This window comes from Miniopterus natalensis, chromosome 20 (assembly GCF_054644295.1).
Source record: "Miniopterus natalensis isolate mMinNat1 chromosome 20, mMinNat1.hap1, whole genome shotgun sequence".
In the NCBI taxonomy this organism is placed as follows: domain Eukaryota; kingdom Metazoa; phylum Chordata; class Mammalia; order Chiroptera; family Miniopteridae; genus Miniopterus; species Miniopterus natalensis.
In genome coordinates this window covers 1,233,411-1,248,628 of record NC_142100.1, presented here as the reverse complement: position 1 = coordinate 1,248,628, position 15,218 = coordinate 1,233,411, and the positions used below count along the sequence as shown (strand labels likewise).

General features: G+C 48.9%; 1 protein-coding gene across 1 annotated transcript in view; it reads right to left on the bottom strand.

The window, feature by feature from the left end:
- The window catches only part of SORL1 (sortilin related receptor 1), a 164,969-nt gene that overhangs the window by 51,477 nt on the left and 98,274 nt on the right, over positions 1–15,218 (bottom strand). Inside the window, exons 20-25 of the mRNA XM_087828527.1 lie at positions 14,819–15,065; positions 14,018–14,156; positions 7,897–8,070; positions 6,339–6,452; positions 1,920–2,042; positions 176–295 (exon numbers count right to left, since the gene is read on the bottom strand). Coding sequence (XP_087684653.1) covers positions 176–295; positions 1,920–2,042; positions 6,339–6,452; positions 7,897–8,070; positions 14,018–14,156; positions 14,819–15,065 — 917 coding nt within the window. The remainder of the gene's footprint in view (positions 1–175; positions 296–1,919; positions 2,043–6,338; positions 6,453–7,896; positions 8,071–14,017; positions 14,157–14,818; positions 15,066–15,218) is intronic.

Sequence of the window (15,218 nt, the reverse complement as noted above, 5' to 3'; positions counted from 1 at the left end):
TTTCCCCTCTGGTTCCCCAAGCGGTGCTTTTGGACTAGCAAAGGCCCGTGCCGCACACAGACCACCCCGGGGAGCGCCGAGCGCTGGTGCCCAAGCCCCGTCTCTGAGCCCAGGCTCTGTGGTCAGGTGGGTGGCCGCGCTCGGCAGCCAGGGCCGACGCGCCCGGGACACTGACCGGTGCAGTTGGCTTCGTCCGACCAGTCCCTGCAGTCGTTGTCGCCGTCGCACACCCAGGAGGAGCGGATGCACACGCCGGAGCTGCAGCTGTACTCATCGCTCCGGCACCGGTGCGTGTCTGCGGGGAGACCAGAGGCGTGAGGACACGGCCGCGCGGACCCCGCCTCTGCTGTCAGGGTTCCTCAGGGCAGCAGGGGCGCCGTTACCCCCGTGAGCACGATCGTCCCGAGCCTGGGGAGGGCGCCGAGGGTGGCCAACTACATGCAGCTGTGCTGAGGGCACCCGCCCAGGCTGGCTGCTGCCTCCCTCCGGGAAGAGACGCCTGTCTGCGGGTCTCCGTGCACTTTACAAATTTATCGTTTCTATGCTTGTGATGGGAAGAAGGTTGGGTAGCAACCTCTAGTTGTCGAGAAGGTGGAATTTTCAGGAAACAGAAGACTTCTAGAGACAGAGCTTGTGGTCTCAGAAAAGGAGGCATGAGAAATCTCGAGTGTGCTGGTCACTATAAGATGCTCAGCTCAGGGAAAGTGGGATCAGAGGACACACGGCCGGGGACTTTCTGTGAGCGGAGCTGCAGCTGTGGCTGCGGGGCTGTCTCTGGAAGGGGGGGCCGCACAGGTGACCGGGACCTGAAAGGAGGCTACGCTGGAGCCCTGTGTCGTCCCTGAGGACGGCATCAAAGCAGAATTCAAGTGGAATTTTAAAGAGTCTACAAAAACAGTAGTAGGCAAGTTTTGGGCCCAGGGTGGCTGCCTCACTCAAGAGACAGGTAGATGGTGAAGTTGGTGATTCGGCTGCTTATGAGAAAAGCCTGGAGACTCACAAAGAGGCCCCAGCTCTGATGAGGGACTATGGAGACCTGGGGGGATTCAGGACACACCAGCGCGAAGGGACCACAAGTTGAGAATCTGAAGGACCCATGACTGTCCACTGGTCAAGCATGTGCCCAGAGAGCAATGCCACCAGAAACATGTGACCACGGGGTTTCCTCCCTATAGAGCAAAACTGCCTGCCCACTTTAACCTCTATGCATCCCGAGGAGGAAAGGGTAGGGGTAAAGGGAAAACTGTTGTTAATCCCAAAGACTATCTTCTGGAACTTCATATTTCTACAAAGATGAAAAAATTATGTAATTTGCCCCGCCCAAATGCTCTGAGAACCGGCCGTCCTGTGTATCCAAAAAGGCATGGGGACCACGGTCCCAGTGCCCCATTCTGACACCAACTAACCGTGGTACTTTGAAGAAATCCCTGGCCTTTATGGACCTCCATCACTTAATCTGGAAATTAAAATGACTAAACTAGAGAATTCCTATCACTCCAACACACTGTTTTTCTAAATATAAAAATTTCCATTCAGAAAACAGATGCTCAAACAATGTTTATACTATCTACTGACTTAAAACAGAGTATTCTAAATAATATTCGTTAAGAAAAACAACACAGTTCACAAAAGTATAGCTATGTGTCCTCAGGTGGCTCGCAGCCACCCAGAAGTGTGGGCTAAGTCTGTATGGCTCCTCACAGCCCTTCCTGCCTGCCTGCCGACCGCATTCACGCTGTACCATCCCTGCAAGGTGAAGAGGGTCTGCTGCCCTAGGAGCCAGTCAGCCCCAGCCCGTGGATAGAGATGGCCAGGCAGCTGGGTATCTTAATTCCTGGGCTTTCAGAAATCCTGGTACAGCCCAGTAAGCAAGGACACTGCCTCCTCGGAACAGGCTCCTGGGCCTCATGTCCCCTTACCACAGTGACTTTCATCGCTGTTGTCGCCACAGTCATCTTCCAGGTCACATTTGTAAGACAATGGGATACAGGTCCCAGAATCCTGGCAACGGAACTGAGTATCCAGATCACAAATGGTAGTAGCTAAGATGGGAAAGAGAGATGACATATGCATTAGGTAAATTAATTCCCCCAAATACAAACATCCCACTGGAAAACCAACTTATGAAAAGAAGGAGGCAGATTTTAATTGTAGCAATAGAAACAAAACCTAGACTTAGGGAAAAAAATAAACTGCGTTGAGAGCCTGATGTTTACAACCACAGCTTCTGCATCAGAACAGGCTAAGACAAGTGGAAAAAGCATCTGGCTGGGACAGAAAGAGATGGGCTGAATTACCTCCTGAGACCCCCTGAGATGGTAGGTGTCCCCCTAGATAAGTGGCAGGAATTCCTTTACCTAGAAAACCACCATTAGAAACCCAGTTTCACACATGAGGCTGGCCCTTGTTGTGTGGGTAACAGAGGTCGTGCAGAGGAGGATCTGCAGCAGGAACACAGGCTCTGCAGTCGGTCAAGTCCGGGTTTCAGATCCTGGCTCTGCCTCCTCCTCAAGCACTTTAACCTCCTGGAGCCTCAGTTTGCTCCACAGTAAAAGGAGGAAAGGTAATGTGGTCAAGTGCCAGTGACAACTGCCAGAAAGGCTAGATGTAAATCTTAATTCTGCCACCTACACTGACCTAACAGCTCAGCACCTCCCTTCCCTCTCCTGTTACATCTGCTGACCAGTCACAAGACAACTCGCATCTGCACTTACATTCATTTAAGTAATTTTAAGGTCTGAAGCAACGTAGAGTTTTAAAAGAGCGCTCTAGACTTTTCTTGGTTATCTTTGTTTAAGTTCATATTATAAGAGGTGTGCGATCATGTTTTACAAAAAATAGTAACCAGTGGTGTAAAACCCCACTCGGGCATGTAAAGTATACTTTTCTAAGGAAAGCATAGGGAAACACGGTATGTTTGTAAAACTTGTTTAGTACTATTGCGTGTAGATACATGTTATACAATATATCACACTAAAAAAATTTTTTAAAATAAAATGTTAAAAAATGATCAGTTTAAAATATTAAAATATATGCAATATGTTTAATTTCAATGTACAGTAATATAAATATAAGATATGACAAAATAAAGTACACTTAAGTTTATTCAGATGCTTCCAATTAATATTCAAGTGCCGAAAAGTAGCCGGCTGCCCAGGTGAGTTCTGGCTTGAAACAGCCAGCCGGTCAGCAAGGTGTTAAATGAAGACAATACCTACCTCATGGCATTATCATGATAACAAATAAGGAAACAAGTTTGGGACCAGAGCCCACTAAATAGGGTGTAAATATAATGATTCCAAGACCTCGGTCACTGCTCTCCCTCATCGGCCCTCACGCTTTCTGTATCAGAAGGAGTGCAGGATTAGATTTTCCCCCTCGTCCACAGAGAAACTGTCTGGGCTTAAGCACAGTCCCCAGAAGCCAGCCCGGGAGCCTGTAGGACAGGTTCTGGGAAGGAAGGCCCTCTCAGGAGCAGCAGAAGGACCGGTGTGAGGGACAGGAGCCTGGGGCACGTGGGGGTTGCCATGGCATGAAAAGCCTGTAGCGACCCTGCAGTCAGACATCCTTGGCAGCTCTTATTTAAGGCTCTATTTCTTCTCTGTAATTGAGCTCATGGTGGGAGACAGAGGGGAAAATGCAAAAATGATAAGACCGTAGGGAATGCACATCAAAACCCCAAGCTCCTGACAGCTACCCAACACAGGAGTCTGTCTAAGAGGGAAGGAGATGTGCTGACAACAATCCTCCACGTCTCCTTCTGTCACTCCTCTTGTGTCCCCGGCAGCTGACAGGATGCCTCGCTTAACCTCCCAGACAGCAGTGTCCTGTCACACCCGATGCTCCCTGCAGCCCTGCCATCCTAAGCACTGCTCACCTCCTCTAGTCAGGGAAACACAGAAAAGGCACAAATAAGCACCACTCCTTGATTCCCAGGCTCCACATTTTAACCCCCGCATCCCTCATCTTCTCACTCTGCCACATCTGTGGAACCTGAGCTAAGTGGAACTGCAAGAAAGCAACTCTCCGGGTCTCGGAAAGGTCAACCAGGTGATATTCACACCAAGCCAGGAGGTCAGAGCCACCTGCACGTGTCACCCAGAGGAGGCACTCCGAGGGTGTGGAGACTGTGAGGCCAGCAGCAGAGTCCAGGGCTGGGAGGGGGGGAGCACCCCTGAAGATGCAAGGAGGTCCTTCTGTCAAAATACTGAACCAATGAGATCCACCATGTCTATCTAGCAGGAACCAAAGCTCAGAGACCCAAGGAGGAATCCCTAGCTATTGGATATCAGGTCATCAAATTCATCTCTCTCTGCTTCCACTGTGCCTAATCATTCTGGGCAGTTTTCTTGAAATGTGCAAATTCTAAGAAGCATGTCCCCTCCCACCCTGCTATGTAATAAACTCCTTTCCAGAATCTGCTCCAATGCTGTTAACATTTATTACTGTTTTTAGGGGCTTTGGCTACTCCCCCACAAATACCACACCTTCCTGAGACTCTCATAGGTAGAGGGGGTGTTATTAGTGTCATTTTGCAGGAAAAACACCTCGGAGGCTAGTGCTCTCCCAGGTCTGCCATTCGGGAAGCTCTTCTCTCTCAGGGTGCAAGATGTCCACTGAAGCCAAGGGAAATTCTTAAGGAACAGTTTGGTATATATGTTCCAATAAGACAGAAAAGGTAGTACAAAGAATTGCAGGGCCCAGATGAGGGTGATGAGCTGACTACTTCTCCAGTTGCTTCCTGACGGAGTGGCACGGGAAACTGGCAGAGGGGCACGGTGGCTGGCTAAACACGCCTGCCTGCCAAGGACAGGAATACACAGAGCCGGAGCCGCCATTCATCTGTTCTCGGTACACAAAGTGAAAAATGAGCTGCCAGATTTCCAAAGGTGAAATATTTGAGAGAGAAGCCTTTGACAGGTTTCTGGCTTCCCAGCTCTGGTCTTTCTTCCATACAATTCATTCTGCCTACAGCTCATCTTTCCAAAGGGAATATTTTATCATGTCACTTCAATGGTTCCCAACTGCTCTTCTGTTAAAGTCCAAAGGCCCTTGCTGCTCTAGGCCCCATGCACTGACCCAGCTTCCTCTGGCTGCAATGTCCCCACCCAAGTTCTCAATGACCCACCTCAGTTTCCTGACCAGGCCACATGCACTCTGACCTCTGGCTTTCATACATGGGTGCTCCCCTGACCTATGCTCAGTTCACCTCTGCTCACCCTTAGGCTCTTCATGAGGACCTACCTAAGTTTGATCTGGGAGCCCCAGTGCTTCAGGTCACAGCACTCATCACTCCAATGCAACTGGCTGTTTGCTTTTATGATTCCCCCTTCAGACTTTAAGCTGTGTCCATCCTGCTCACCAGTATATCCCAGGCCCAGTACAGAGCCTGGAACAAAGGGCCTTCCATAAATACTTGTTGAGTAAATATGACTGACAGAGGGCAAAGCTATTAACAATTGACTATAGAGAGCTAAATTTGTCATTACACCCTGCTAAACAGAATCAGATACTTTAGTAGATAGACCTTACAAATCATTGTCCAAAGGTGACATTTATATGCCTACATACCGATGTCCCCACATTCCAGACCAAACTAGGATGACCAATGGAGAGGCACAGTCTCCCTGGAGCCTGGCAGGCAGCCAACATCAACCGACTGCAGTGGCACAAGGTCAAACCTGTTCCTATCTCTGAAAGGCTGATCACTGAACTTTCAGATCAAGACTGTCACCTGCACACTGCCCCAGGTCACAGCTTGATTACTGTGGTAGGGCCACAGGAGAGCCCAGCTTGCCAGACTCCAGTTTCAGCCATGTGATGCTTACCTATAAACCTGTTACAAGTATGTAGTTAACCCATATATGCAGGTCTGTTTTTAAATAATACTACATATCTAGCTGGGTATGGAAATGTGTTTTCTCTGTTCTCCAAACAACCCCATCAGCTTACGTGGGCACCGTGAGGGGCCAGTCAGCACCCTGGACCAGTGATTTTTCAACTACTGTGCAGCAAGAAATTTTAAAACATGCAATACCCCACTATTTAGTTAGGGGCACAGACTCTTTTTCCTTAGATTGTCAAATAAAAAAATGGCAACAGCCCACACAACAGCCGTCCAGTGTGAATGAATCAAAATTATACCTATTTTTTGTCAAATCAGCAAAATATATATATTTTTGGTGTGCTACAGAATTTTAGCAATTAGTTTATGAGTGCCCTGAGATGAAAAGGTTGAAAATTGCTGCCCTAGACTGTCCATCCCACCCAGGAGCTGACCAGCCTTCTGAGTAAAAGTAACTGCTGAACATCTCAGACCCTCGGCCGCAGGGACTCACGGCAGTTCCTCTCATCGCTCATGTCTCCACAGTCGTTGTCAAAGTCACACCACCAAATGCTGTTGACACAGTTCCCGTTGCTGCAGCGATACTGGCTGCGGAGACAGGTGTTCTCTAGCGGTCGGGGGTAGGCAGGGGAGAAAACAAAACCAACGTTATTCTTACTGACTGAACACAGGACTTTCTCTTTTGAGTTCCCATTTCTCTTCCTCAAATAACACACCTTGAATGATAAAGAGGAAGAGGGATGCCAAGTCCACAGGCCTGTGGGGGCAGAAGCCTCCCACAGGGGCCTCATTCTTTCCTCGTCTAATTAAAATTAAGGGAGAGGAGGCAAGCTAGAGAGGTGTTCCCAGTGTCACAAGGATGGACAAGCAGAGTGATGAGGCCAGCTGGGTCCAGCGGGTCGAGATACCACATACCAGTGTCACAGAACAGTCGTTACACAAGGAGCTCCTCAGGCACTGCACCTCCGCAGCATTCAAACATGTACGCTCAAGGCACCTACAGCTATGTATGTGTAGTGACACATATTCATATAACTCAGATTTTAACCAAGTGTGCTATGAAGACTTTCTTTACAAACTCTGAGGGTTTTCTTTAAAGCAGGCAGTTACAATTTCTCACAGAAAATACACGTTGTTTAGCAAAGAGCGAGAGCTGGTGATGACGGCCTCTCGTCCGGGTAGCAGGGGCGTTCTGACGGGGAGATAGGAAAGCCCTCTCCCCCTTCTCCTGGAATTGGGTGATAACCCAGTTTCTTTCCAAATAACTTTAAAAGGCCTTCCAGAGCCTGCGAGCTCCTGTGTCTAAAGTGAAGGCTCCTCTTCCTCCCATGCGTGTTTCCGAGAGACCACAGGGGGCACTGCTGCCCTGATACGGCTGCTGGAGGGGGGCCACCATGGCCCAGCAGGCACAGCCCTAAGAACAAGCGGGAGGGAAGCTCCCTGGGCCGTGAAGTGGGTACTTCGGGGCAAGGCCTGTTTCCAGGGGTTCACCTCAGTGACAGAAACACGAGGCAGAGGACTGCGGAAGTGGTAAGGGTAAAAATTCGACAGGAAAAAAAGATTAAACAGCTTTTCAGAGGAAAAGTTCAGAATCCATGTATTCGAATTCAAAGGAAGAGTGGGACGAGGCTGCCGCGGCCACAGCGGGAAATAGGGACTCAAGGCCCTTGGTAACATCGGCCTGAAAGTTCAGGACATTTCAGGCTGCGGTGGGCGAGGGGGGCTAACTGCCAGGTGGGATGGGTGCACTGTCAAGGAGTCTCGCCAGTTCTGTCTCCAAGTCGAGCTGGTCCAACTTACAGGAAGCTGGGGAGCTTGGGAGGGGGGCGGGCAAGGAGGAAACGAAGGCAGCCTCCAAGGAAAGCCTGTGCCCCCGACGTTAAGGCTCAGGGCTGTGCTGAATGAGGACCGAAACGCCACAGGTGTAGAGCCTGAGCCACGGGAGTGCAAGGACCTAGTGATTTTACTTTCACCTTGGGCATTTTCAGTAACTCGGAGACATCAGGGAACAGAGAGCACTGGGAAGAAGAAAAACAGGAAAAGGAACCCACCTTCTTTGACACAGGTGTTGTTCCTCAGCTGATAGCCCTGAGGGCACTCGCACCTCAGGTCCCCGGACTGGAGGACAGTGCTGGACACACCCTCTGGACACGTGCAGCTCCTACTGCTGTTGGCCCTGGGCAGGCACAGCAGGCTGCACGGCTGAGGCACACAGGCATTGCTTCCTGGGGAGAAACCCAACCACAGCATCTGCATTAACACTGGGAGGCACCAGCACTGGGACCCAAAGCAGCTCCTCATTTTACAGAGAGCACAGTGTGAAGCTCAGAAAGAGAGGTGAACTGGCAAGTGCTGGGGCACCTACTGTGCGGACAGCCTCTGCTCAGAGCCCTCAGGGGAGTCCTGACTCACATGACGCCCTGGCTAGATCAGAATCCCCAGAACCACGCGAGAGCCAGCTGTTCTCCAGGGGTTTGAAACTGGGATGCGGAAAGACACCAAGATAATCGGGGCGCTGAGGGGGAAAGAAGTCCTGTCATGTGGGTGTCAAAGGTGGTGCAGGGCAAGCCCAAAGCTGTGCAAGGCAAAGCTGTGCAGAAACAAACTCCGAGTGTGCAGAGAAGAAGAAGAATCTAAAGCAGACTTTCCAAAAAAAGGACCCTACCAGGACCTGGGTGGAGAAGGAGAGGGAGAGAGGAAGAGAGGATGGCTTTGCCATTCCCAGCTCCAGTCCCCGGGAGGCTCACGTATGTTTCTGTCTTCGGGTTCCTCGCCGTCTCCCTTTATCCCTTCAGTAGTATTCTTTACTTGAGTCAGCTTGCGTGGGTTTCCGTTCCTTAGGACCCAGAAGTCCTTATATAGAACATGCACCAGAGTAACAAACGGGCCCAGACAACAACCCAGGTCTCCCTTTCTCCACTCCTTTGTGCCAGAGCGCAGCTGCTGAGCTAAGTGAGGAGCCTGCTGAGCCTGCTGCCCTTCGCATCAGGCACTGTCTGCCATGCAACACATCCACATACAGACTAGTTAATGTGGATCTCTCCCACTGTTTCCAAGCTTTTCCCTGTTTGGCTTTCTAAAGAGAATACCAGACAGAGTCCACAAAACCCTTCCCTGTACTCTTGAGAGAAACTTGTGTGGATGAACAATTATAGAAAAGGTGTTTTCCCACCTCCAACATCTTTCTGGGGAGGAGGCGAGAGGATGCATAAACCATTTTGTAACAACTGAAAACATCCCATCAAGCAACACAGAAGCCACCTAGATTATGAGATGTGTATTTTTCCTTTTCTGTGTGGCTCTTCATCATCAAAATGGGAAAAATAAACATAAACCTTTGATAAAACTTAGCTGACGATGACCCTTTAGCTGACCCAGCTCACAGACAGAGAAGCCTGCCAGCATCACACCTAGTGATCTGTGATTTTGGCTGTGCTGCCCACCCTGGCCTGCAGCTGAAAGGCAGAGTTCCTTCATGACCATCAGTACTGATGCGGGTGATTGCCCACTTAGGACCCTCGGGTGCGGGCCCCTTATCAGTGTTAACTGGCATAACACATAAAAATAAAAAAATCACATAGCAACATGTTTTGAAGGTAAGGACAATAGAATACAAGACATTACTAAATATAAAACATACACACCCACTGAGGGAAATCCATATGATGAACATTCAAAAGGGTTTTCCAAATAACTTGATAAAGCAATCAGTTGAGCCTGCTCTGTTCCACAGGCAGACACTGTTTCTCTATCTCAGGGACACAGGCCAGAGGCTACAGCAGGGAACGCAGAGCTGCCACTAAGGGAAAACAACTCCACTAGCATCTGGGACACATTCTTTGTATTCAACGTGACACTATTGTAATTAACTAGCTATTAATAATAGGAAAGGAGCAAAGAGAAGGCCAGACATTATAGGCATGATCATTTGGGCAGCTTCACCAGGAAGCTGCAACTTTGCACTCCCCAGGGAACCACATAGGAAAGATAGATGCATGCCCAGGAAAGTTAGGGTGACATAGGGAAGGTACATGCCTGTCAATCTTACCTGGGGACAGAGATGGTTGGCCAGAATGGGTGTGGCCACTGCAAGCCCAAAACATTTGGGAATACATAAACCCCTAAACAAAGGACTTTGCTCTCTTGGGACTCTTGGGCTCTTGTTGTGCTTGGCCCTTGGCTTGTGGGGCTCTCGTTTTGCTCCTGCCTGTGTTTCTTCCATAGCCACGTGGCCCTGTGGACCCCACATGCAATGGGGATGGACTGCGGTGGGAAACACAAGCTAAGCTAGGCTGATGCTGGACTGGATTTGGCTCCAACAAGGAAAGGAAACTCTGGACACAGACTCTGAGTATAGCTCTACTGAAGCCCCAGCAACACTTCTATGACTAGACTAAGGGAAATGGGATTTTGGAAACAGGGGTGTGATTTCATGTCAATAAAGCTTTCTACTATATCTACTATATCGCATCCTCCCATGGGAGTCTCTAGAAATTCTTATTCCAGTGATATCCCAATAATCCCACTTCCTCAAGCAAATGGGGAGACAAGCCTCTCTCCTATCCTGTAACAAATGGACAACATATCATTCAATATTCCAAGAAATTGAACAATATTCGCATACTTGGAAAATATTTAATTACAGGATATTTTCACATGGATTGTGTCTATAAAATAATGTGTGACTAACATTTTCACATGCAGAGGAAAGGCTCCTTACACAAAGAAGCAAGAGCCAAAAGCACAGAACCCAATGAATACAATATTCAGGAGACTGGTCTAAACAGAGGTGCATAAAACTACAGCCTTAGGGGCAAACCCCAAACCACGCTGACCAAGTTGTTGACGCCAAGACGTAGGCAGGCAGGAGTGTGCAGGCTGGTACAAAACCAAAGTGAAGAAAACAGGAGCACTGCATCCAAGAGAGCCTGGGAGGGCAGGGATAGAGAATTCAACAAAGCACCCCCAGAGCATGACCCTCACACAGGACACCACAGTCTTGTGTGGGCAAAGTGGGCAACAGGAAGGGCATCATCCCAATGTGAAGAGCGTCCCCTTTGAAGACCAAACACAGCCCTGTGAAGTCTTGTCATAGTCAAACATTTTCCAATATCGTCTTTGGAAAAGTCTCCCTGAATATAACAGAGTGAAATGCTTCCACTCTCAGATGGTCTGCAGGCTAACACTCCTGCTACAGACATACTGATTAACTAGAGGAATTCTGCTAGAGGCTCAGCACAGAGGTGAGGCACAAAGTAATGACAGTTTTCAAAGAATCCCACAAGTCTCCACAACTGGACTAGGATCAGCAGGAGTCAGTGGACCACCCAGGAACAAAGGGTCTGAGAAACACCACTCTTCTCAGATCCCTCTGGAAGCCAGCACCCCTTGCCTCGCTCCTCCTCCTTTCCTTTCACAATATAAGATGCTGGACTCCAGTGTATCTTAAGATGGGTTTGAAAATTAAGTCTCCCACCTCCTCGATCAATAAACCTTTGCTTGCTCCAAACTCTGACCTACTGAATATTGGCCTTTCTTTTGAGGCATCAAGAACACAAACCTTGGGCCTGTAATAGAACCAGTTTAGGAGCCAAAAATACTATTATCTTATTTAGTTATCTAACACTTGACAATTATTGAAATCAAATCCACTCCATAATACATATCTGCCTTCATTACAGATATTTAAAAACATGTGCTTCCTGCAGGCTCTGAAGAATTCCAAGAGTCCAAAATACTTTAGCTCATTGCAGCATCAATTAAATGTATCAACAGCCTTGCAAAGTAAGCTATTTAAAGAAAGGACACTCTATGAAAAATAACTTCCAGTAATACTACACACAAATCAGCCAGGTACAAAAACGAAAAATCCATCTGTTTAAAAGCAAACAGCTCAAATTGACAAATGCTCCAAATGAACAAAGTGTTACCATAGACAAGAACCAATCGAACTCTACGAATTCTTAGTCACTGCCGTGTAGCAGGGCTCTGCTGTTTCAACAGAGGACAGAGGTAGCAGAGCAGATGGCTTTACTGCAGTCAAGCTTTGAAGTCAACTAGGCCATGGTTCAGATTCTTACCACTAAGTGTGAGATGTAGGAAAGATACTAAACCCAACTTTCATGTTCTCATCTCTAAAATGGAAATATTAATAGACACGTGGATTTAGGAAAGATGAACTGAGGTCACACAGCCCGTAAAGTATATTAGTGTAGTGCTTATGACACTGCAGCCCCTTAATAAGTGGAATTAATTATCATCATGCTATTTTATACTAACAGAAAGTTCTACATGTGTTAGGAGCAGACCACAAAAATAATAAAGACTGACTGGCACCAAGGATTGCCAATAAGAAATATGACTGCAATATTCTCTCTGTGTCCAAAAAAGCAGGCAGGCTAGAACAAGCAAGCTCAAGACCAAGAGACAGCCACTGCATACAAGTGGTGCAGAGGCCAGATGCCACTGCAAAACTTTGATTTAACCCGAACAGGCCTGCCTGAGAGGCTACAAACTCATTTCTCCAGCCCTATGTCTGTGGCAGGAAGGGTCCTGGAAGCAGGAGATGGCCCATGATTTCCCCTTCATGCCTCAGTCACCTTCATTTTAAGCAGCTGGAGTACCTCCAGACAACAGTGTGACTGTCCGTCGGCTGGGATGAAGCAACCAGCCAGTACTGGGGAGTGAGGAGCCGAATTGCTGGTTCATCTGAACACATGTCTCTGGGACTACCTGTGCTCACACGCATGCTCACAGGACTTGTCAAAACGAAGACCTGCTCTTCTGGGAGGGGTAGGAGCTTAGAGAAATGGTGGTGACTCAGCAGCTTGCTAGCAAGGAGGTCAGCAGGGTAGGTGTCCCACATCAGAGGCCCTGAGACTTCAGGCCTGGAGCTGAGGAACATGGTTCCTTGACCGCTCCCCACTTTAGAACAGGCTCCTCCTCTGAGAGTGTGACTTCTCCACTGAGTGGCAGAGCTGGAAATAACCCAGCTCCTACAGGAGTAAGGGGCCTTTGGGAAAACTAATTCGTATCTGAGATTTCATTCCCTAATCTGTACACCAAAGATCCTAACTCCAGCCCTGCCCACCTCGCAGGTCAGTCCTGAAGACATACGATAACATTGACTTGCGGTTCGAGACCAGTTTTCTAAGGGTGTTCTCATGCTACCCACCTGATCCCAGAAGGATAACAATGATATCTGCAGCCGTATTATTTCCCTTTGTCAATTTTCTCTTAGTGCAGGGCCAGCCAAAACCCAGGGAACTATGTCAACATTCTAATTCAAAACAGAATCCCAGTAGCTTGTCAGCAAAGGACCCAGCAGACCCAGGGTGCCCTTCAATCCTGCCGAGATGAAGAGAGTGCTTCTTAAAAGGACTATTTTTCTGGGCGTACCCTGACCTCTTTCCTGTGGGGTCAATAGTATGCTGAGGAAACAAACCAAGGGAAAGGGAATCAAGTAAAAGTAAAGAAAAAGGCTTTACCCTGAACAGTTTCAGACTCAGGACCAGGAGGTCAGAGCCCCCTGGCAGTTCCAGAAGCCTCAGTCAACAATCTAAGAAAGCTGCTGCCTGCAGCCTCCCTTTCATCCTGTCTTCTTTCGATACATATGAATTGGGCACCTACTAAGTGCTAGGCACTAGGGAAATTATTGAGCAAAAAACAAACAAACAAACAAAAAACCAATCTTCTTCTTCATGGCGTTTGGAGTTTCATGGTGGGGACAAATTAATTAAGTCATCATCTAACACCACCTCGCATTGCAAGGGAGGCGCATCTGAGCAACCGGGATCCGGAAGGGACCCTGCCAGGAAGCAGCCACCGCCTGCACGCCCGGCACAGCGCACTCCTAGGGTGGGTGTGGAACGGGCACGAAGCACTCACTGCGCCTGTCCAGCAGCAACTGAGGCCACACCACCGGTAATTGGGCACAGGCAGGGGAGGAGGTAATTGCCTACCAATCACCAGCACTCCAGGCAGGCAGAAACATGCCGGCTTCTAGCGATGTGTATCATTAGAAAAGAAATTACAATGTCATTAGGAAGAAATTGAATAATGTGTGTGTTGCTGGGACAGGCTGCAGGCAGCCGGAGCTGCTCAAGGGGAGGCCGCCTGTACCCAGCCCCTTCCAGATCTCCACCCGAGAGAGAAGAAGGAGGCTCCACTTACCAGCTGTCTTCCCCTTGTAGAAAATCTTCATGTCCATCAGCCCCGTGAGCTGGCTGGACAGCAGTGCCACCTGTGACCCACTGTGCTTGGAAGCTCGAAATATGCTGAGCTGTGACCAGTCATCCCAGTAGATTTCATTCTAAAAAGAAAACCTTTGCTCTTTAGTCTGGCTCTAGTGTTTCCTCTGGACCTCAGTGAGAATTACAGCTCAGTTGTGCCAGGGACACCCGAGGGCACTGGCCGAGCTGTCGGCCCAGCAAGACCCCACATCCATGTGAGAGTCGGGCATTTCATCCAAACCTCTCCCAACGCCCACGTGAAGCAGCTGCCTGAAAGAAACTACTTGATCAGCATTCGAGTCTGACTACAAGCCCAGCCCTTCTGTTTGAAAGCTGCTTCTCAGTGTTGGGAAGAAACCTTTGTTCTCTCAAGTCCAAGTGGAAGTGCCGGCAACACGGGTCCAGGGCTCATCTGAGGCGACCAGAGAAGGAAGTGAGGAAACCTTCCCAGAGATGCAGACACAGCCAAACAAGGCCACCAACATTCAAGGGCAAACCAGGAATTTCATGTGAAATAACCTCACCCTTCACCCTTTGAAATGTGAGGAGCGAGTACCCTGGACCCCTGGCACCTCCATATGGCATCCCTCCATATGGGCTAAAGAAAACTGCCTCAAATTCAGAAGTGAGCTATTTTCTAGAAGTTAGACAAGCCTCTCTGCAAAAACCCAGAGAGCATGTTCTTCACCACAGAGTGCACTCCACCCATCCACACACACCCCATGCTGGGAACAATCCCTACCTTGAAGACCGCAATGGCATAGGGGTGTGGGAGGTTGTCCAGGAGGACCGAGCGCTGCTGGCCACTGAAAGAGATCCGCTCAATGCAGCCCAGGTAGGCGTCCGTCCAGTAGACCCACTGGTCATCCACAGAGATGCCGTTGGGCCACTTCACGTCCTCTGACACCAAACAGTGAACAGCAGAGCCATCCATGTTGCTCCGGTAAATGCCCGGCTTCAGGTCTCCCCAGTCGGTCCAGAGCATCACCCTGTCCAAACCAGAGAGAGCACACATCACACCAGACCCAGGGAAACAGGAGCTCAGAAACTGCCCCATGGAGGTGAGAAGCCCTCCAGAATACCAGCTGGTTATGCCAGCATTATTATCACACTATGTAATCAGAATACTTAAAACCATTTCA